Source organism: Paramormyrops kingsleyae, chromosome 3 (assembly GCF_048594095.1).
Source record: "Paramormyrops kingsleyae isolate MSU_618 chromosome 3, PKINGS_0.4, whole genome shotgun sequence".
NCBI classification, from domain to species: domain Eukaryota; kingdom Metazoa; phylum Chordata; class Actinopteri; order Osteoglossiformes; family Mormyridae; genus Paramormyrops; species Paramormyrops kingsleyae.
In genome coordinates this window covers 19,484,624-19,509,298 of record NC_132799.1, presented here as the reverse complement: position 1 = coordinate 19,509,298, position 24,675 = coordinate 19,484,624, and the positions used below count along the sequence as shown (strand labels likewise).

Below are 24,675 nucleotides of genomic sequence, written 5' to 3'. Positions count from 1 at the left end.
GCAAAGCAAAACCATACTATAACAAAAAAGATAGAAATAAATAAGAAGAAAATTATGATAAATTTGTGCATACAACTACACATATCGCACATGTGATGTGGATAATGGTACAGATGAATGATACATATACAGTTATTGCACCAAGTCAAAATAAATGTTAATATATTAATAATTGGTGTAAATAATATGAAATAATAGTGTAAATAATCACTTTTTGAAAATCCAGAGAGCGAAAATTCCGAAGTATGAAGTTTGGCCATTAACTGATTCAAATTTCACTTGATTTGTTAATTGATGACCCTAATAATTACCAGCAGAGCTTTTCTAAGCCAACTTTGGTCACCTGACTGGGGTGAGATTTCCAATTCAAGAGAAGTCTGCACACACATGCACATGCATTTACATGTATGTAACAATTTTATTACCTTGTAAATAGTCTACAGGGTTTGCAAGCCTACCCCAATGTGTTTGATGTAGCTAATTTTAGGCCTATACTGGAATAATATAGATTTGCCATAAGATTTTTTGCATGAGCATCAGAATCTGAAAGCATGAATGTCATGCCAGATGCTTGAGAGTCAGCAACCCTGCATACATCAGTACAGTGATTACCTCACTTTTAAGTACCTTTCATTATGATAATTTTGTATCCACACGATCTCTAAAGCTTTAAAAAATTTTAAGTATAAAATACAAGTTTGTCCACCGCTTGTAATCTGTGTGTGTTGATAATACCCTGCAGTTCATCTGAGGTCATCCATGGGCTAAATAAAGGTTAAAGTGGCATGTATCTTTTCTTAGTGAATCTGATCAGTAAAAGGCCACGTCACAATGTCCTTAGAGCAGCCTGGATGTGAACTTGGGGGCCAGGAATACATATGGTGGATGTGACATTCTCCTTAAATTAAATTATTATTATTATTATTATTATTATTATTATTATTATTGCATTGGAGTGTCTGGTAATTTCCTCAGCTTTGTAGCCACAGTGGCTGCTTTTTTAGAAACATTTTCTTTCTCATGTAAGTATGTCTTGCATTCTGAATGGCTGAATTCTTGTCTTTTCATGGGACAAAGTGGGATTTTCTTGGGCCATAGAAATTATAACAATTGAACGGGAACCTAAGTGTTCTTGAAAAGAGTCAGCGAAGCTCTGGCCTGTTGCATTGCCCATCCTTCACAAGGCTGTTTTTGGCATCCATTTTCAGACTCATGTCAGATTCTCACAGCTTTCCACCTTTCAGCTATGTCTGCACAGTATACAGTTTAATGAAATAATTTTTGTAAACTGTTTGAAGTTTTTTTTACCTTACACATGGATATATAAAACACCTAGTTCATGTTCTAGTTTAGTATAAGGCAGAATGAGACGTCAAGAGATTTAGAGAGAAACCTTTTGATCTCTTTCACATTCTACACATATACAGCCTCATTATACATGTATTTACAGAAAACTCTTCTTTTCAACTCAGACAAAGTTCAAATTTCTTTAACAACTATAGTAATTCTCTAAACAATATGAAAATGTATATTTACATACATACATACTACAAGTTATATTTAATATTGTTATATTTAATGTTTAGATAGATATAACTGTGAAAATGGTTGTCTTTCTAAGATGCATTTAAAACTTTTATTGCACATGTAATGACTAATCTTTTTTTGTTAAACCATGAAACTTTTGCTGCAGTTAATCTGATATTTCTAAATCCAGGTTTGAGGATTTTATTAAACCAGTTCCATTGGGTTTTTAAAACCATGTTTAGTGGCCTTTAACAAACTTCACAAATGTACCTCCATAATACTTACTGCTCAGCAACTTGGTTAAAATATGGCACCGTGCATTAATTTTCCATGAGATGTATGTAATAATTTTATACAAATTTTTAGAAAATCAGCTAAAGTTACTGATTTAAAGCCTTCATCAACTTTTTGGCATGATTATATAAAAGAAACTGAAACAAACTGTTTGGCATCTCTGTGACCAGATTAAATGTTGGATCACCATCTGTCTCAGGATGTGGCCAGCAGGACCTCAGGCCTTCTGCTGCAGATCATTCTCCTGGTGCTTCATGCTCTTGAGCTCATTGCTGTCTGCACAACACTGCCTCAGTTCAAACTCGGGCTCCCCAGCGTTCCTGATGCCTCACAGCTTGCATACCCTCGATCGCCACGCTAATCAGATTACCGTTTGCTCACAGCACTACGCTGTGAGCAAATGCACCTTCCACGTGTCAATGTGCTCAGCGAAACCTTAAATCACAGGTAGCTTGTTTTTCTGTCCTAAATGCAAATCTCATAAATTATATCCAGATGAGATGTTGTTTGGGTTTCTAAATATCACTGTAATGAATCCACCTTCATGTTTGTATTCATTTAATCCTTTGTTCTTTAATTACACTGAGGAAATGATCCTGCAAGTAGTGGCAGAGTTGGCACGTGGATTCCTGTGCCTTGGTACACATGCACCTTCATGAGAGCAGAGTGACGCATAGCGGGGATATACTTCTCATAATTATAACCAGGACTCAGCACAGGTGTTCAGTGTACAACAGAGAGCTGTGGACATCAGGGACAGCGCAAAATTAAACAAAAAACACGGCTGGCTGTTTTTAGTCATATATATAATATATATTCACACTCATACCACATGATCACAAAGTTCAACATATTTGACAACAACAGCACCAAAAGCCTTCTCTGATGTTTGACACACCTTCACAGCCATCCTTTCACTGTTTTTCAAATATACTAATCATCTATTAATTACAGACATGAATAATTTACAATAAAATAACAATTTTAGGTACAATTCTCATTTTCCTTTACGTTATACTACAATAATTTTACTAAGCAACTCTTGTTCTTAATCTTCCTGACCTGAAGCTGATGGTATGGTTTTTAAAATCTTCACATCTCAGAAGAGTCATATCTTTTAAAAATTGCAAACCCTTGCATCTGTTACAGTTATGCTCTCAAAAACTCATTTTGCACCAAATAACATTAATATATTCAAGGCCATGAGCAGCTTGCAAAAGTTCAAAAGCTCTAAGACAACCACGGTCCATGCACCTCTTCTTATCCCTTCTTGTAACTTTTTGAGTCCTGAAAGGGACCGAAACTCACTTTCAAATGTCATTTACACATGGCAATCAGGACAACAATTCTAATACTTTAATTACAGATAAAAAGTCAAATACTGCATGTTTAAGACATAAAAGTTACACATTTAGACCATGTTTAAATAAAGTTTGGAAAACCCTCACAAAACCATTATGAAAACAACATACATACAACAGCTTAATCATCATGTAACATTCTTATTCTGTTTGTTTTGGTCAATAACTGGTCAACGAATGACCATCATTTAGTTTACTATTTTGAAAAAGCAAACATTAAGAGGAAAATGCAAGTTGCTAGATCTGCATTTTCTCTTGGATTCTGAGGAATGTGGGGGACTGAGAGCATTTCCTGCTTTTAGGAGCTTCCATGCTACCTCTACATATGTGTACGGTGTTAGTTTAGAAAAAGATAAACTACACAAGCACAAGTATACACAAAACCGAGTTGCTCAAAGGTTTCTGTGACTGTGCATTTCTCCCAAGTCTTGATTTTGTTGAGTAAATAAGCTGAATTGGGTTCATTTTCTAAGCTTCTTTGCTGTGATAAAATCCACCATTTTAAATCTTTAAAATTATAACAAAAATATCTACTTAGAAAAACCACAACTAACTGAAAATATAATTTAAATGATCTTTTTCATATTTTTGTAATCTCTTGGTCAATTGCTCCATGAAGCATTTGTATTCATTACATGCAGTTAAAGGTTTTATTTAGTGCAAAAAGCTTTGAAAATCTCTCTGTTTTGTTGAGAATAAACAAGTTAATGTTGGTATGTGTTCTCTGAGGAAACTGTGTGTGGCATATGAACAACAACCAATAAGAACCAGCACACCAACATAAAAAGAAAGCAAAGTTAACAAACATGGTGACAGAAATAGACACAGCTTTTTAAAAATCATTCCAGCACTTTCTTGTCCATGGATTCCTTGCTGTTGTTTCGGGAGTAAGGTTCGAAGGCGGATGAGCTCAAGTAACGAGCGGAGAGTTCCTGCAGGTTCCCTGCCAGGGAGCCAGCCATCGACAGTGGGTTGGAGGAGATCCGGGTGGCCACGGTGCTCAGTAGAGATGGCATGGAGAAGCTGAAGAGACCGTGGGCAGGCGGGGAGCTCTGCATGCCAGTGGCTGGCCCTGAGCTGGTGACAGTGGGCAGCGGAGGGCTCCCTGCCGTCCCTGAGCTGCTGCTACTACTGCTGCCGCCATTGGCGATGGCCATGGATGGGCCGCGCAGGGCAGAGCCCAGGGTGGCACCACTGCCGCAGTGGGGCAGGAGACCTGGCAGACCAGGGGGAGTCAGCAAGCGGCCCTGCTCGAGCAGCCTGAGCACGCTGCAAGTGGCCGCCGTCTCTGACACCACTGAGCGGAGCTCAGAATCCTTGCCTTGGTCCTTCTTCTGTTTTGTCCGCCGGTTCTGGAACCAAACCTTTACCTTCAAGGCCAGACCAATAAAAACAAATGACAAGAGGAAATATACACATTGGAATGATGTGTCAGTACTGACACACAGCTCTGTGTCTCAGTTTCCTATAAATAACACTGACACACATCAGGTTTCAGCATGTGCAATGAAACCACCAAACAGAAAACTCTACAGCGAATGCTGGAGTCATGAAAAATGTTTTTGCAAAAACAAAAGTGAGAATGTCAAATAACCACTGCTAATAATGTATACACAAGCCAGTGCAGTCATACAAAACGAAATGCAAATACCACCCTATTATGGGATAAAGCATGTGGGTGATTTAGCTGGATAAACAGGAATATATGGTGCTGAAAAGATTAAAAAGGCTTAGGAGAATGTTGGAATTGAAAATTTCATGTATTGTATGGGAGCAGTTGTCAGTGCTTCATGCTAAAGCCTGAGATCACTGTGGTGGCTTTGTTTTGCTCAGAAGTGTAAAACGGAGACACTATTCAATGTAACCGGAAGAGATGTAGGCTTGATTAGCAGCTTGACCTTTGTGCTGTCAAAGGACTGCAATTTCTATCCCAAATATCCTCAAGTACTATTTTACACCACATGATTTGAAATAAGTATCTGCCTAAACATCAGCTCATACATGCAGCAATAAGTATGCTTTAAAACATCTTCTACCGAGTTCTTCCTAGATAATTTTTTTCTTATTAAATTGGTTAGTTCTGCAAATCTGCAAAGTGTCTTCACTGCTCCGTAACACATTGCCTAAACCATGAACATCATTATAGCGAAAGTAATCAAAAAGCACCCTTCCAAACATCATTACGTGCATTGTGGTATATATTGTAATAAAATTATTCACATGAAAATAATAAAAATTAAAAACAAGCAACTGACGTGAACAATAAATAAATGAAACTCAATAGACAGCCACTGGACGTCATAATTAAGCGTTAATGTGAAAAGAAACTATGATAGGCAGGTGCAAGGATTTCACACATTTTCACGCATTATGTTTATTTATAACTGGGCAATAAATTGTATTTTGCTATTCTAAAAATAATGTTTTCATTAATAACATTTATATAATAACTCCATGCAAAGACCAACGTCAGTCAACCTGTCACAAATATTTTTGCGTAATTCTAAATTCTAAATTAAAGATTGAATAAGGCTCTTGAAAATTATTCTTAAAAATTAAAGTATAGTCATTTCTAGCATTTTCCATACGTATTGGCTACTAATTATGCCATGGGAACTGGATGCGTGTTCAGCTCAGCACATCTCCATACTGTATGTAAGAGCGATTGATACAATTACATGTAGATATAATCCTGAAGAACTGTGTATGATATATATATATATATATATATATATATATATATATATATATATATATATATATACACACACACACACACACACACATTTTTTTCTGAAACCGTTAGAACACTTCGGAAACATTTGATAACCGATAGTGACAAATCCACTGACTTTGTCAAGATGCGCTGCATTGCATAATTTGAGAAATTTCTGTTCAATAGGCCTAATGTTCGCTTCAGCGACAAAATGAGATGAGATGACAAACACAAAAAATTTCTGGGGTGGTCACAAGAAGTCCATCAGGCCAAAATAACAACCTGTTTTACTGTATAATTACGTCTAATGAAAATGAAGGTCTTCTAGTTATGACAGTTCTTATATATTTTAATCGTTATAAATATAGAAGCGAAAACCATTCTAATACAAACTGTCTCAGAATGGAAAAGCGATGGATTATGCAAACATGAAATATCTTGGCCTAAACGTAAAGGAATTATTATATAAATAATTACACAAATATACAAAGACATACAAATAAACAATGAAATCAGTTGTATCGGCCATACACAAGCTGGTTGCGTTTCGCCGAAATTGAAACGTTGACCGCGGGCTAAACTTTGTATGTTTTTTAAACACCCAGGACATGTAAGGTGCACATGCAGATCATCACAAATGTGCACTTCCTTTTATTTAACCCGACAGGTAGATTCAGATATATATTTGCTATATTTAGCTATGGAAGAGAAAACTGATTTTAGGGAAAACTGTACAGATTGTGAAATGCTTAATTTATAGTAGCCTATGTTGTCATTTTCTAGTCAATTCACTGCAGTAGGGCACGACGCATTTCGGAAGCTACAGAAATTAATGTTATGTCTTTTTAATATAACATCAACAGCCCTGACGGACGTTTTAAAAAAGTTCATATTTATTTTTAAATTAATCGTTTGGGAAAAAATCACCTGACGAAACCTAGTGAATCGCATGTGGAAAACAAACCTACAGTATGACAACCTACAGTATGACATATCAAATCGCCTGACGACATCTACTTTCTACTGTGTCTTGCTCAGATATAGACCTACTGTCGTTTTTAAATATGAGCAATAAAAGAGGACCCTTTCCAAGCACGGTTTTTATTGAATGTCGCTTTTCCCAGTTACCTGAGTTTCTGACAGATTGAGCTGGCGGGCCAGTTCCGTGCGCTCCCTTCCCACCACATACTGGCATCTCTGGAACTCCATCTCCAGCCTGTACAGCTGCTCGGCAGTGAAAGAGGTCCTGGTGCGCTTTGGTCGGTCCAAATCCAAGCCCTTTGGCAGAATAATTTCTCTGATGGACCCTTTGGCATCTGAAATACAATAAATTATCATTTCCTTACTTCATCCTCACCCTGTAATTCTCGAAGACGCCACCTACATTCTAGATGTAGGCCTAATTATTGTACTGTTTGTTCACCTTCTGTTGTCTGAATAACTGAAATCTCGACGAACGGCTATTTCTTATTATATTCCACATAAAATTTAGATACTACGCAACAACTGAGTCCATGACATATTTTACCAAATAAGTACGTACAGTATATAGGCATCTAAAGCATGCATGTTAAACTGCGTTATTTTGATGTGCGTGAATACAACTGTATATTTATGGTTGACATGGTATAGCTTAAGAACAACGCCTCAGAGAAAAAGGGCGGACAAAGTGCTGATATTAATAATTTTAGGAGACATATTTCAGAACACAATACAAATACTCATAAACGAGCATGTGCTACCTATAACTTACATCAGGTGTAATTTCAGTGCTTAACATTTAGAAAGAGACATCCTTCACTAAATAATTATGCAAATTTCAGTATAATCAATAAAACAACCGGACATTAAATATTAAATATAAAAAAGAATAATGCATTACTTATATGTTATGTTAAAATATGTAACTTAATGTTTCATTTGGGCCCCAATCCAAATTACGCTGCTTCACAGAAAGTTATAGACAAGCAAAAAGCGCGCAGTAATTTATTGTATTTTACCACAAATGTCGCAAAAAGTGCTAAGTTTCTTCTGAATTGCAACAATAGGCCTAGAGCTCTAAATATGTTCCCGGTGTGGCTTAAAAGCCCACGTTCGTGAATGGCACTCATCGTGAATACCACATTATCGATTGAACAATTAGCAAGTCGTTCTTAATTTATTCTTGATTATTAACTTTCCTTTACGGGAAGTAACTGTTAAGAATATGTATTTATTTGGTAGCAGTGTCATATCACTAAAATATTTTCTCATTAGTTTTTTAACACAGCTCCGTTCATTTTTACAGGTTTACAAGTTTTGCTGTTTTCAATTTTAATTGTGCATTATTGCACCTAATAAATAGGCCTAGTTCATAATGTTTTCGTCAGGGCAAGTTATTTATTTATTGTTAAAATATTATAGCTGTGAAATTTATTAAGGTGATGCGGGGTAATAGGATAATGATTGCTGCTTAAAAACTGACGCAGCACGAAAATACTGCATGTAATTAACTTGAAGTAAATATATAATACAATAAACGTGCATAAAATCCACTTATGTACACATATCTATTGTTTCAGGAATTCAATTCTAACGAGCAAAAGTGAAATTAGTTTATGCAACAATAAGACCGGGTGATTTATTTTTGAATCAGCCGTTTATGTTTTGATATCATACAGTACGGTAACTGCAACAGATACAAATAAAAGATCATTCACACTAAACACTAAAGATTTTACCAGTAGTTAGGGAAATTTAAGTTTATACTATCATCACGATTTTTTCTCTATTTTAATTTTTAAGGTATAATTTAACCGTTTTTATTTAACATATCATGAATTCGTTAATTATCTATAATTTTACAGTTCAACAGCCAAAAACTGGGACGTGACAATTATAATGTATCGCTGGATACAGATAGTTTAACTTCTGAAATGCCACCCCGGAAGCAAACTGAAGTTAAAGAACACGCAGGCACACCACAAGGAACACATCATTTTTTTTCTCCCTGTATGATGACTCAAAATATATTTGCAAACATTTTGTTGGATATTAAAAAAATGATTCTTTTACGTGCAAAATATTTCCTGTAGTTTGTTCATACATAACAGATACTCACACAGATAGGTGACATTAATGCCCAGCATCCCATCATTATACCGTATGCACATACATTACATACGTATTAAGACACAGGAGTTAAATCAAACAATTCAAGGCATCCCTATGTGCTTATGGCATCCTTATGAAGTCAGAAACCATTTGGTACACTAACATAATTCTACATGTGGATAGTGTGAGTCCTGTTTTAGAAGGAGGAAGCTTCCGCAGCATTTATAATAAAACACTCTATGATCAGCAGAACAGCACTGAAACAAAGCTATCAAACGTCTCACCTCTCACAAGGATTCGCCTGCAGTAATCCGGATCTGCCGAGTTCCCTCGGTTTTTCTCACAGTTTTCTGCTGTCCCAGAAGCTGGAAAAGTCTCCTGCTGCTCCTTCAGAAACGATTTTGAAATGTTTCCCTGGGAATCCTTTCCCTCTTTCCCATCCTTAAGTCCATTCTTCAGCACCATCCCTGACTCGTTCTCTTGATTGTATCTGACCTCCATACTCACTTACCTCTCAAAACAATTTTTTTTTTCCTGGGTGAAAAAACACTGATTGTTGAGAATATCGCTTGCTGTGTCGCCTCGATGATGCAGCTGTTCCTTTAGAACAGAACCTTTTAGACACAGAGTCAGCTATCTAATGTCAGGCAAGATGTGTTCCTCATCTGTGTAGATTCGCAATTATTGTTGTCCAGACTCACTTGCCCAATGATCATGGACTTACCACTGCAACTCGACAGTGATTTAATGCGCTTGGCTTATTACACACACATCTACTTGATAGATGATCTCCAAATAATCAGACTCACAGGCAGACGCACACTTGCTGTTTCAATTGATTACGGTAATTTTGCAGCCTCCACATTTACGTAACCTCATGAATTCACTAAATTGTTTGGGTAATATATCAGGTTTTAATGGAGGGGTTTGAGAATTCCGTCCCCTCAGTCAGGCAGCATTCAGCCAGAGGATCAAGTGAAATGATTGGTCTTGGTTCACGAAAGCCTCCTGCAGCACAAAGCACCAAGTGAGAGTTCCAGAAAAGTTCCAGGGTGTTTCAGTCTGCCATGCCAGCTGCCCGACCAGCCATTTTCCACTTTTCAGCTGGAGTCGTTCTCCCAGCCGTGCTCACAGGGCTCGGTCTGCTCTACAGTACCTTTCACCAATCAACGGCCCCCCATGCCCAAGCACACTCCGGTGTGGGGATATCTGGGAAGAGCAGGATAGAAAGAAGGAGAGAGAGCGAGAAGGAGAGAGCAAGTGAGAGAGGTGGAGAGGGAGAGTGGACAATGAAAAAAGTTAAAAAAAAAAAAAAACTGAATCCCATTCACTGGAAATGTAAGATGGAAAAGATGCCAATTCACAAAGCAGCTTTGGTCACACATGGGCTGTGTCGGGCTGCTCTGTTTGTCCCATGTGTAGCTGCAAGAAAGGCTGCAGTCTGAGAAGCCTTGAGGAACCAGTCATTAACAGCAAGTCCTTCTTTTCATGTATATGCACAAGGGAAGCAGCCTGTGCATATAATCTTTAGCAAAGATCCACATAATACAAAAAAGGGACAAAAAGTGTCTTAACTCCCCACACACCCATGAAATACCACCTCCTTTCCACCCTGCTACCCACCCACCCCACTCCTAGTTATTTCATTGTCAGCTCAACAATATCTGCAGGAACAGCAGTGGCCAGTAATCCAATAAGACCATTGATTAGGCCACAATGCTTCAATTCAAGGAAACAGCCTTGTGCAAGAAACATGCTTCAGCTCTTCTTGTCACCTTGCAGGCCAGAAGCCCTCTTCACTCTCCTCTCCTCATTCATTCCTTTATGGGAAACGGAGAGGAAAAGAAGCGAAAGATGGCAATTATCTAATTGGACTATTAACAGACAATTCCCAGAGTGTGGCTGCCAGGGCATAGACTTTGGAAGGGTTGAAAGGTCACATGTTGCACTAACCTTTTCACCAAGTGTTTGGGACCGGTGGGCTGAAGTAGAGAAGAAGGGCTAAGAAAGGCAAAGAGGGGCAAACAAAGAGTTTCTCTGGCAGAGTGCTGCTCTAAATGCAAGCCGGAGCCCCACCTTGAGCAGCATGAACCCACTGGCCAGCGGCACGTCCTGGGCCAGCATGTGAACATCATCCAAAATTTAACAGAGGCCATGGGCAACAAAACCAAATCATACAAGTATAACAAGAAAACCAGTCAACAATGAAAACACAAAGGTGCACAGCGGAAAATACATTGGCTGGACTACCTTGCCTGCCAGACCTTCGAAAAGCAAAATAAAACCACGATACAAAGAGAACCCATCTCATAGTGTTTGTAAGTGTGCGGCTTCCAGTCAGTCTAAGCAGTGTGCTGTAGGACTGCTGTGCTTTCAGGCGCATAGTTAACGGCAGGATCGTAGTTAATGACAGGTGTGCAGTTAACAATAGGAGCATAGATAAGGACATAAGTGTAGTTAATGGCAAGAGCATAGCTAAGTACAGAAGCATAGTTAACAGCAGACGCATAGTTAAGGACAGGTGAGTAGTTACCAGCAGGAGCGTAGATAAGGACAGAAGCTTACAGTAGTTAACAGCAGGAGCAATGTAGTAAATGGCAAGAGCTGGCCCTACCGTAGTTGGCTAATTGTAAAAAGTGACCAAAAATATATATATATAACTCAAACAGAAAAAGTACTAATATAATATAATAACGCAAAAGGCTGCATTAATATATCCTTAACAAATGTATTATGGAAGTGTTACTAGAAGCAGAAAATCCTAAAGTCTGACATTAAAATTGTGTTTTATGTGCTAATGTACTGTTAACACCTCCTAACAAATTGGCTAATAATTGCATTTGGACTAACATCACTAAATAACAAACAGAAAGGATGGGCAAACAAATAAATGAATAAAATAAAGCACTGAAATATTCCACTGCAGAGCCACATTTCTGTCTGTCTTTAATTCTTTTATGTAGTAAAAAAAGAATATATTTATGGGCAATGTTCTGTTGGGAAACCTTGGGTCCTGGCATTCATGTGGATGGGTGCTTTGACATGTACTACCTACCTAAACATTGTTGCAGACCAAGTACACCCCTTCATGTTATTTCCCAATGGTAGTGGCCTCTTTTAGAAGGATAATGTGCCTGCATTGTTCAGGATTGCTTTGTGGAATATGGAAAAAGAGTTAAAGGTGTTGACTTGGCCTCCACATATCCCAGAGCTCAATCCGATTGAGCATCTGTGGGATGTGCTGGACAGACAAGTTCGACCAATGGAGCTCTCACCTCGCAACTTAGAGGACTTAAAGGATCTGCTGCTATCATCTTGGTGCCAGATACCACAGGGCACCTGCAAGTGGTCTTGTAGAGTCCATGACTTGAGAGGTCGGAACTGTTTTGGCGGGATGGGGTGGGGGGGGGGAGGGAGCGAGGGCTACATAAGTGGCAAGTGGTTTTAATGTTATGGCTGATCAGTGTATATAAAATGTTTCATTCAATGTATCTCCAACGTGTAACATGCAAAGAACCATAATAAACCTGAACTAACTCCACCCGACCTTGGACTACAAGTAATACCCAAACAAAGCGTGGACAGAAAAAAAGTCAAAAAGTATATCCAGTATTATCAAACATGTTAGCATGAAAAATCCAACATTGTTTTGAATAGTTGAATAATGAATAGTTATCTTAATTATTCAAAATCAAATTTTGCAATGAGAATTGATAGAATATCTACTTTTAGCTTGAATTACTTCAAAAGAGGCAAACTTATTACATCCAGTGTTCTGTGAATATGATTAATTTTTAAACGACTATATTACAAATTTTGTATGGATTGGATTTTGTATTCATCCTGTATTGTACTAAAAAGTGCATTGATGTACACAGACTTATATAAACCTAATAAATAAAAGAAGAAAATAGAACCTTATACGGGGTATAATGAGACTTGCTAAGAGAGCGATACGTATCTAAAATAGTAAATTCTTTGGAACAATGGCCAATTATCACTTTTGGATCTTACGGTTTGGTCCATTTTGAAATAATTCTGGCATCTTTTAAACAGCCTTTGCCTATAGCAAATGATCAAATCAGAATGCCAGGAGAAAGTCACCAGTTAAATAGAGTCATTATTTTCAAAAACTGAATTACATTGGCTCAGGCAGTACTGGTGGCTGCTTGGACAATAGATTTAAGAGCTTGTTACAGCAAAAAACAGACTGAATGGGCACCTGAAATTGGCTGCCTTGTACAAAATGACACATCAGAACATATGTTGGAATTTTTATCCTTGTTTGACATCAGTTTCAAGTTAAACCTCTGAACCTATAATGGTATGTTTGTGGTCCAGACAGATATTACAGTTGTGAAATATCAGCTTCGTAAAATCAAACATTTTTTTCTTTTAACAGCGAACTGCAGGGTTTTACATCTAACACAGTCAGTTTAAATTATTATTGGTGACAGCTGACAAAGGAATTGGCTTTAAAGATTTTGTGAAGAATCTGGAGAAAACAATTCTTAAAATTGTCTTTACTTCAGACAAAAGACATTGTGTCTCCTTAGAATCAAAAATATTTTGCTAAATTAAATTGCTTCAACTCTAGAAGTTTTAACCCAAAACTATAACAACATTCAAGACAAATGCAACTCATGCACCCAAATGTCATTAGGTGACTCTCACAGATTATAAAACATCTCATACAGTAGTGCCAATGGCACTACGAGCTTAATGACATCAGGTATCCTTGGAGCATTGTCATAATGTTCTAAATGTACTTCGAAAGGGTCAGTATCAAATTACAACATTTCTAATTTACTGCTGATTTTGAAATATGGCCACATTGTTTCGCTATGGGGTAAAACAATTGGCGATAATGAGAAAATCTAGCAATTTGCTAACACAGTATACATTTAAAAAATATATATATACACATACTGTACACCCATCCACACACACGCACACACACAATTTATACTGAACTGGTGAATTTTTATTTTAGCAGCGGTATTACCTTTATCCATGAAGAGCATGAAGCAGTACTATTTCATACAGTACTGTTTATTCATTGTACCACTATGAAGACTCAAGGCTGTAGCACACAATAAAATTGCAACATGCGCTTTCGTTTGCTTTTCGTACGATTGCACCATTGTCAAAACATTGCCATGTCTATTCCAGATTTGAACAAAAGTTTCATGATGTAGGCCAAACAGTAATACTAAACTAGATTCATTATATTCTTTGATATCAAAGTCTGATTCAGTATACTGTGTGTACTTCACTGGGGTTCTTAATGGGGTCTTTAATCAAAGAAACTGCAGACAGACATAGCACCCATCTGGAACTTCAAAAAGAGCCATTTCATTTTTCAGGTCAGTCTGTCCTTCAGTTTTCTTATGCTGGAAATTCACAAGAAAGGCAAGGAAGAGAATATTTTAAGTAGCAAAACCCCATCATGCATCAGCCCAGACTCTTTTGAATGGTTTTTCAGGAACTGATTGTGGTACAACTTTAGGCAGGAATAATTGTCTCTCATTCTCTATCATGCAATACAGTTTACATGATGTTAAGCAGTGAGTGAAGCGACCCTTACATCTGTCCTCATAAGGGGTTTCATTAAAAAAGTAACCTTTTCATTGCATTTACTATCATCATTTCACTTTCAAAAGAACCTATATAATAAGATATAATAATATTTATGATGCAAACTGTTGAATATGTTGAAGAACATTCATTTTTGAAACAGAATCCTTCTCATATTGTGTGACCAAGGACATGTTATGGTGGACACACTTTCAAATAATCTACTGGAACCCTATAACCAGGATACAAAAACAGAAGAATACTGCCTTTAATCACTTCTGTTTGAGTCAGAATAGCTGCCCCAAACCCATGTCTGATCTAGATCACCTGACCACTGCTTACTGACAGTGCCGGGTAGTGAGCAGTGTTCAGGTGAACAGGATTACCTCATAGTAAAATACCGGGTGTGAACCTGACCCCTCCCCAAATTGTTTTGTTACTGATCAAACATGTGGCCAGGTAGTAAAATTACAAGTTTAAAATTACAACACCCCCTCAAAATTTACTTCAGCGCTCTGAGACCGCCACAAAATTAATTTCTGCCTAGAGGTATGCCCTGTTAAAACCATGCACTGGAGCGTAGCATCATATAATGAACAACCATTCTTAAAATCATCACAAAGTTCTAAAATGTGCATTTACAGCACTGACTAAAAATTAAAATGAAATAAATGGACCTTCACCGCATTGCTTTTAAAATAATATGCATTTTTGAAAAAGCAGCTGGTTTCTCTAAGAAAAATGTGGCTCTACTAAGAATCAGATTTCATGTAAGTTTCTTGACTCCCTGTTTCTTATAGTTATTACATTAAATGTTTATTTAAGAGGTGCAAGATTCATGCAATGTCATATTAATGACAGGCGTAACGTAATAATAAAGCAGCAAATTTGAGGTTCCGTTGTGCACTTCTCTGCACAGACGAATCTTAAACGTCTTAATTGATGATATAGTGGGGTTTCGCTTGGCAAAGGTCCCATCATGACAGAAAGCCATTACTCTGAAGGCAAATCGGGCACTTGGCAGTAATGACAGGGGCAAGGTGGCGACTTAAGGATAGAGGTGAAATGTGAGGATAGCTGAAATGGGGGAACAAATTAAATGACACTGGTACCTGAACAATGCAAAGGGTCAGATTATTGACAAAGCATGTATACTCCCAAACAATAACAATGGCAAGGGCACAACCTATATACACCCAAACATACACCTTCTAAAGTATAGAAGGTATGATTATGGTAAAGGTTGCAGCAAAGTGAGAAAATGCAAAAACTTGAGCCAAAGCAGAACAACTTTTGCAATAGTTGGTAACTGTTTTATACAGGTCATCTGTCTACATGCAATAAAAGCTGAAACAAATTGAGTATATTTTTATTTTAGTGTATTTGCAGTGTAGGTGGGTAGGCATGAAATATTTCTGAGGAATCATGCCTGAACTATTAAAAGCAGCCAAAGAAAATCAATATTCATGAAAGAGATCAGATGAATCTTTTACAAACAGCAAGTCTGTTCTCATGGCCTATTACAACCCAGATACTCAGGTAATATTCCTTCTTAGTGTTGGCTATTATCTGTTTACAAATAGTTTGTATGTGTCAAATTATGAGTCACAATTTTCATAATTCTTAAACTGCCCTTTATATAGCATATGCATATTTTAAGCTGATGGAGATGAAGCGCAGGGTCAAGGTCCATGTAAGTCCTGAGAGGCAGTACCCGTTACAATGGATATAGACTGTATGCCTGCTGTATCACAATCTTGGAATACATTTAGACTAAAAACTAGCAAATTAACGGAAAGTATATACCTATTACTAGAAAAAAAACTTGCATATAAGACTTTGTGGTTCTGAGAACTAACTTCCACCTTACTATATACAAAATAAACTGCTGATTCTAGCAGAAAAAAGCCATCAAATGACAAGAGAACTGCTTTTCAGAGTCACATGAGTGGAATAAATATGTCACTAGAGTTACACATGCAGGTCACATATGCACGATGGTAAATGATGTGTGTGGATAGCATGCCTGCTCCTATAGCAGAATGATGTCCTGGCTAACCAGACAGATGGACAAAAGTACAAGGAACCAGCCTTGGTGACTGCTGTTCCTCTGATACAACAAGCTGCCAAAGAGGAAGTGAAAGTCTCTGTGCCAGTAGGGGAGGTAAGTCATCTGGATTGGAGGTTCCATCGGCAGGAGTGGATTGGTATAAGATTCTCTTAAATCCTGCACAATAATCATTATGAACAAGCCTCACACAACCATCAAAAATCATATATAGTATGATGCAAAAGGCAAAAATGAATATGTTGGTAATGATAATACTTCATAATTAGAGGACATGGATTTAAAAAGTAAATGACAATAACAGTAAAGACTCTTTAGAAAAAACACATTTTAATCCAGGACAATGACTAATTTGTCTTTGAAACAATCAGGAGTAAAGCAATTGACTTCCTTACTTTATTAATGTACTTAATTGATGCTGTTTTCCAAGGCAACAGAGCACAGAACATAACTGCAATATATAAAACAGTGCAAACAATACAAAATAAAAAGGGATTTAGAAACATGTCACCTGCAACTAACAGAACAAACAGTTGTTACATCCTAAGAGTAGAGAATCTGTGCCAGTGTTACATGACAATCTTCTGCATGAAAACACCACCAATACACCAGACTAAAAGATTACTCATGCAACACCATTATAAAGTATTCAGATCATGTGGAGTCAATCTGGCTGTTTGCCTCAACCAGGTTTACCTTTTTTGTTGCTTAAAAAAATCAACAGCATTGACAAAACTTGGAGTTAAAAAACTAAAATAAATGCTAAACATTTACAGTAATATTATTTGGTGTAATTAAAATGCAGCTGGTGCCTTTTATGATAATTCTATATTTACTGCATCACTTTACAGGATGTAATTGATTTGCAGCTGAAGACTAAAGATGGGTTGACTTTTTAATATTTTTTTTATTTCAGGTGTAATAATAATAATTTGTAAGTATCAGATTAGGAGTCACAATTTCACATTGCTCACATTTCACATAACTAGCCCCTTTGTATATCCCCTTCTCTACATTCAACACAGACAGAAGAAATTAGGAAAGTCACCATAATCACACTTTAAAATTTAAAATTTGACTGATCAAAAATTGTGTTGAATTTAGTGGGTATTCAGCTGTTTTAGAGAGTAAATTAGATAAATATTGTGAAAGTAAAAAATCTACAATGATGAACATACTCATTCTAGCTGAATATATCCAACTTTTCAAAATAATGCATCTTGAGAAGTGGCACACACACATACACACAGGAAAACACCCCCCCACACACACACACACACGCGCACACACGTGCACACACAGGTTTGTAATTATATCTTTGTGGGGACTCTCCATTCAAAACTCTAATCACAACATGATGACCTTAACCCCTACCTAGCCCTAACCTTATCCGCATAAGTAACCAAACAAAACATGAGACTTATGGTATTTTTCGTTTTTTGATTGATTTAACAGATCTTTGTGGGGACATCAAAAAATGGTCTCCACAACTTCAAAATCTCAGGTTTTTATTACATTGTGGGGAACATTTGGTCCCCACAATGTAATATAAACATAATCCACATACACTTGCACACACACACACGCGTGCATACACACATACACAGACACATACCATCAAAATAGGAACATGAAGAAATAAAATAATAGGCTCACACTGCATTTGAAGCAAATGCCATTTCTTCGAACTACTGAAAATGCTTCTCACTTGTGGGACAAGATTACCACCTAGAGGTGATTTACTGTACCTCCATGATGTCTGCAGTCAGCAACCTGTGTATGGTATGAATATATGGACTTTGGATTTACATGTTTTTTTGTGTCTGCTAACATAGAAGAACTGTTTCTTTTGACAAAAATTCCAAATACTCTCAGTTTTGAGAAGATCAACACTCTTCCCAAAACTAGCGGGCATGATGTAGGTGTTTTTACCCATTTACTAATTTGTGAAACGTCTTGATCTAAACTTTATATAGAACTCTGTATCTGTATCGGACACATACAGCAAACAATGACAGTCAAAAGTCTTAAGGCTCTTTGCGGTTTCTCAACACCATAGCTCTCCCAGATGAGGGAAAGACAGTGAAGATGTACATCTCTTTTCTCCACACTTCTGTGTAAGTTCCAAGATAGCAATGGTGCTTGTTGTCAACCAATCAGCAACCTCCCCAGTTGTCCATGTTCCAACGAAAAGTAGCTATGTGGAGCAGGTACTTAAAAAGGGTTCTAAAACAACCTCAGAGTAACTACAATCGGGCTGAGTTCCTGTGGTGTGAATGTGACAAAACTTTCTGGTTTTGGACAAAGTTTCTGGTTCCAGAAAAAAGTAGACTAGTCAAGGCAGCCCTAGAATAAATAGATTAATCAGAGTTATCCTGCTCACAAGATTAAGTATTTTATGCAAGTCACTCTTCTCTTTGTTGTTATTATGCAGTGCAGTTACAATTTTGTGCGATTTGCCTAAAAATTTGATCAGGTCCAGTTCATGCGGTGATGTGACCTAAATGAGACTTGGAGCTGCTATTCTGACTCAAACAGAAGGTCCAGATCCTGCTGCGTAAAAGTGTCTCTTGCTAGTTCTAGAATCACTTGTCTGCCTTTGTGTAACCCATTGTGATTTATTTTGCATTGAGTGATTGAGTTTAGTTTGTATTAAAGTTCCCTTAATTTGAAAACCACTCTGTGGTTTGTCAATCATGCCCTGACGTGACAGATACATAGGGTGCTGTCACACCACTAGAACTTTTTTTAAGAACCAAGAACTTTTGCCGTGTTCACACCACAGGAACTGATTGTACTTCCTCAGAGGCAGTTCTCCAAGGCTTTCTTAGTCTGTACTCCAGACAAGGGGTGTTTCTTGTCACGATCGGCACAGGGAAGCAGGCGAGGGGAGTCGTGGATACGCACAAAAGGGGTTTATTTGTGGGGTACAACACTTCAGGACACACGCAATGTTAATGACCGGACAGGGGAAACTAACTAATGACAGCAACAGGAAACAGCTGGTGAACAAGGGGAATCCACAGGGGGTAGATGAGGCGACGTGGCACACGGGAGGATCAGATGAGCAGGGCATGACAAAACCCCCCCCAAAGGCGTGAACTCCGGGCATGCCTAAGGGGAGCAAGGAATGGGAACGGGGACACAGGACCTGGAAAACAAAAGCAAATCATCAACGGGGCACCGGGAACAAGATGGACACGCAGAACAGACACAAAGACAGCAACCCAGACAACAACTGACAAACAATGGGAAAAGCAAACAGGCACAGGGGCAACAACACCGGAGACACAGGGGGACCAACGGGAGGAACGAAGGGGCCCAGAGTGAATGAAGGTGAAACTGGAGGACGAGGAGCAGACACAGGGGGCACAAAGACAGAGGGCAAGGGAGCCGGAGGGAACCCCAGCAGGCAAGGGGCAGAAGCCACATGGGTCGCAAGCGACCGTGAGGAGGGAGCAGGAGAGAATGCCGAAGGTGGTGAGGAGGAAGGCAGAAGGACTGACAGAGGGGGCGAGGAGGAAGGCGACACAGGCGAAGGGGAGGAGGGAACAGCAACCGTGGCAGGCGAAGGCGCAGCCGCCGCCGGCTGACCGGCAAGCCGAAAATGGGGGACCCGCAGGTGACCGATAAGGCATCAGAGGTGGGACTGCAGCCTGCTGACTAGGTGCCACAGGCGGAACTGAAGGTGACCGCTGAGCCGAAGCCGGAGGACCCGCAGGCGAACCAGGGGGCAGGGTGGGCGGGACCCGACCCCGGCACAGGTGTCCTCTCCCCTTCCAAGAGACTGAGAGGTGGGGACCTGGGATCTGTGCTGTTGTGATGTTGGAGCAATCACTGGGGAAGTCACTGGGGAGGTCAGGGAGATCCCTGAGGGGTCCCATTCGAGCTGTTCCTCCAACTCCACAAAGGAGGGAGGAGCGGTGGTCTGGCAATCAGGGACCTCCTCTGGGACTGGGGCCATGGGAGCCGGAGGCACGGGAACTGGGGCCATAGGAGCTGGAGGCACGGGGTTTGGACTGGAGCAGGAACCAGGGGGACTGGAGCAGGGTCTGGGGGATCAGGGACATCCTTGGGGAAGGGATGCGAGGACCAAGCAGGAACCACGGGTGGTGGCACATCAGCCACCGGCACAGGAACCACGGGGAACTGAGCAGGAACCACGGGGGGCAGCACATCTGCCGCCAGCACAGGAACCACGGGGAACTGAGCAGAAACCACAGGGAGCAAAGCAGGAACCACAGGGAACTGAGCAGGAACCCAAGGGGGCAAAGCAGGAACCACAGGGGCCGAAATAGGAACCAGCAGCACAGGAACCTCGGGGAGCTGCAGGTACCGCTGGCACAGGAACCTCAGGGGGCAGAGCAGGAACCACCGGCGCTGGAACCTCGAGGGGCGCTGCAGGAACAGCCGGCACGCAAACCTCGGGAGGGGGGGTGCTGTAGGAACAGCTGGCATGGGAATCTCGGGGGCCGGAGTCGGGGTTTGTGCCCCGGTAGCGGGTGCCGTCCGCTTCCAGAACCGGGGAACCCGCAGGATAGTGTCCCAAATGGACCTAGCTCCTCTGTCTCCCGACAGAGAGAGATCTCCTGCGCATCTTTCTGCTTTCAGTTTCTCCGCTTTTTCTTCTTCCAGCTTGCTGCTACTGGTAGCGGAATCTGGGGCCTCAGGTAGCTCCGACAGCAGACCATAAGGCAATTCACAAGCTGTGGCTTCCCGCTTTAACTTTGCCTCAGCCACCCTGCTTCTCAGCCGCCACAGGTTTTCACGCACCTCCCCAGCCAGGTGTGCATCTCTAGGCAGGGACATCTCTTCCAGTATGTCTCTGCACCGGTAGGCTAGAGCCCGAAGCAGGGGATCATCCTGGACTTCGGGCTGATTGAGCCAATATATCACCTCATCTGCGCCGTTTTCTTTTGGAGTTTGGTCATTCTGTCACGATCGGTACAGGGAAGCAGGCGAGGGCAGTCATGGATACGCACAAAAGGGGTTTATTTGAGGGGTAACACACTTCAGGACACACGGAACGTTAATGACCGGACTGGGGAAACAAACTGAAACATGGCACACGGGAGGATCGGACGAGCAGGGCATGATATTTCTCAATGCCAAGGATACGAAGATTGTACTTGTAGTCTTCGCAAGAGTGGTTCTTGCCTCCTAAGAATGAACTTGAGGCACAAAATATCATGGGGTTGGTCTTGTTTTGTGAGGATGCAACCAACATATCCTTGATATTTGTGGTGGAACAAGAACATTCAGGGATTTTTACTGTCCTCTGTACTTCTGAGGTGTTTTGCAATACTCGTCACTTCCGGTGACGAGTGAACGCTGGCATGATTTACTGCCGCTGCTCGTTTCGGTAAACTTATGAACTGTTATCCGATTTTTATCCAATTTTGTACGGATTTCTTAACCTAAGATGTCGCTACAACTGTTTTTATGGCTCGTTTGTGTCTGGTTCCTTTTGCTACCTGCTCTCCTGCAAGTGACGGGTTTATACCAGTACACAATTACTGACCTGATTCGGCTACGGAGTCATTTGCTTGTCCCCCCGCCAGCTGTACTGCATCTCCACCCGGATATCATTTACTATCCACGGCGGAGATACAACCATCGAGGCTCCCATCGGAATCTCAACTCTTACAGCTCTACAGCCATAAAGTCCATCTGGTCCAGCTCTCGACGTACACGCTTTGTCAGCCGTGCCGTCAACCACAGCGTGTTAGCCCGCCTAGGCCGGTCGGCTAGCACTTTTAGCTCGGATAAGACTCCACTCAAGTGCGCTCTTCTCAACGTTCGTTCTCTGTCAAACAAGGGACATATCATCCGGGATCTCATCATTGACCGTGAGTTAGATTTTATATTTTTAACAGAGACCTGGCAACAACCTAATGACTTTTCAATGCTCAACGAAGCTGCACCACCGGGATTTGTTTACAAATCACAACCCCGTGGTACGGGTCGGGGAGGCGGTCTCGCGATGTTTTACCGCGAGAAGTGGAAAGTCTTGCCAGTATCCACACCTGTTTTTAGCTCATTTGAGCATATGGTTTGTGTACTTTCTGGTCAAATTCCAACCATCATCGCCACTGTTTACCGCCCACCTAAACCTAATTGTAACTTTTTAGATGATTTTGTTGGTTTTCTTGCTTATTTATCTACTTTATCATCAAATATAATATTGTTGGGCGATTTCAATGTTCATGTGGACAATCCCAATCTGCCCCTCACTAAAGATTTCATCTCTTGTCTGGACAGTTTTGGGTTTCTTCAGTATACAACTTCTTCTACACACTCCAAAGGTCACATTTTAGATTTGATTTGCTGTTCTGGTGTCACTCCCATCAACATTACAGCTGATGAACTTCTTATAACGGATCATTTTCTCATCTCATTTACAGCCAAACTCACCCTCTCAATTACCAAGACACCACGTCATATCACCTTTCGCAATACAAAAAACATTAACATTAACTGATGATTTGGTTTCTCATTATAATACTGGACTTCTAAATATTCTCAACTCCCTTGCTCCGTTAAAAACTCGATCTGTTTCATTCACTGTTTCTGCCCCCTGGTTCACCACTGGTCTTCGACTTATGAAAGCAAAAGGACGACAACTTGAACGACTGTATAGGAAAACTGGTCTCACTATACATAAAGAACTATATAATAACCATATTTTGCATTACAAGGATTCCATTGCCACTACTAAATCTCAGTACTACTCCAGTTTAATCACTGCTAATCATGGAAACTCAAAGTCACTTTTTACTATTTTAAATAATGTTACTCAACCACAGGATTTCTTGCCTCCTCATTTGTTTACAAATTCCTTTTGTAACTCCATTATGTCATTCTTCACTGCTAAAATCTGTAATATTTATCAACATCTTGACTCCATTCCTTGCCAACATCACACCTTTGTTGACCTTTATCCACCCACACACACATTCTCTTCTTTTTACCTGCCCTCTTTCTCAGAACTCACTGAACTCATCCAGAAATCTAAACCGTCTACATGTCAACTCGACCCTTTACCTACATATCTTGTCAAATCCTGTCTTCCCTCTCTTCTCCCTATCATCGCTTCCATTATTCACTCCTCTCTTATTACTGGAATTGTCCCAACATCCTTCAAAACTGCCGTTATTACACCTATTTTGAAAAAGCCTGGTGCTGACCCCACAAATTTCAACAATTTCCATCCTATATCTAATTTACCTTTCATTTCTAAAATTCTCGAAAAAACAGTTGCCACTCAAATTCATTCTCACCTTGCTCAAAATAATCTTTATGAACAGTTCCAGTCTGGTTTCCGCCCACTTCACAGTACTGAAACAGCACTTGTGAAAATCACAACTACTCACCATTCTTATCCTTCTTGACCTGAGTGCGGCCTTTGACACCATTTGTCACACCACCCTCCTTAATAGACTATCATCCATTGGTATTGTTCAGACTCCACTAAAATTGTTAAAATCTTATCTCTCTGGCCGCACTCAGTTCATTCAGCTTAAATAATTTAAATCCGTTCTCTCCTCTGTCACTACAGGTGTGCCCCAGGGCTCTGTCCTGGGGCCCCTTTTTTTATCATTTACCTTCTTCCCCTCGGTAATATTTTACGTAAATTCAATGTTAATTTCCACTGCTATGCGGATGACACCCAACTCTATCTCACTACAAAGCCTTCAGCCACTTTACCACCCACTACTCTCACTGATTGTATTGCTGAAATAAAATCCTGGTTTACTCTTAACTTTCTTAAACTTAACAGTGATAAAACTGAGGTTATCCTCATTGGTAGCAAATCCACATTATCCAAAACTAACAGTTTCTCTATTATAGTGGATAATTCCTCTATCTCACCATCCCCGCAGGTTAGGAGTCTGGGTGTCATCCTTGATAGCACACTATCATTTCAATCACACATTAATAACATTACCCGGTCAGCTTACTTTCACTTAAGAAATATTAATCGTCTCCGTCCATCTCTTACCCCCTATTCTGCAGCCATTCTTGTTCACAGTCTAGTG

The 24,675-nt window shown here is 39.8% G+C and overlaps 1 protein-coding gene across 1 annotated transcript; it reads right to left on the bottom strand.

Moving 5' to 3' along the window:
- Positions 1-2,673: 2,673 nt before the first annotated feature.
- On the bottom strand, positions 2,674-10,162 carry vax1 (ventral anterior homeobox 1). Its single transcript, XM_023803979.1, has 3 exons — positions 9,276-10,162; positions 7,027-7,214; positions 2,674-4,552 (listed from the first exon to the last, which is right to left on the bottom strand). Exons 1-3 carry the CDS (start codon positions 9,490-9,492, stop codon positions 4,022-4,024), a joined length of 936 nt encoding a protein of 311 aa, XP_023659747.1. The 5' UTR covers positions 9,493-10,162; the 3' UTR covers positions 2,674-4,021.
- Between the last annotated feature and the right edge of the window lie 14,513 nt (positions 10,163-24,675).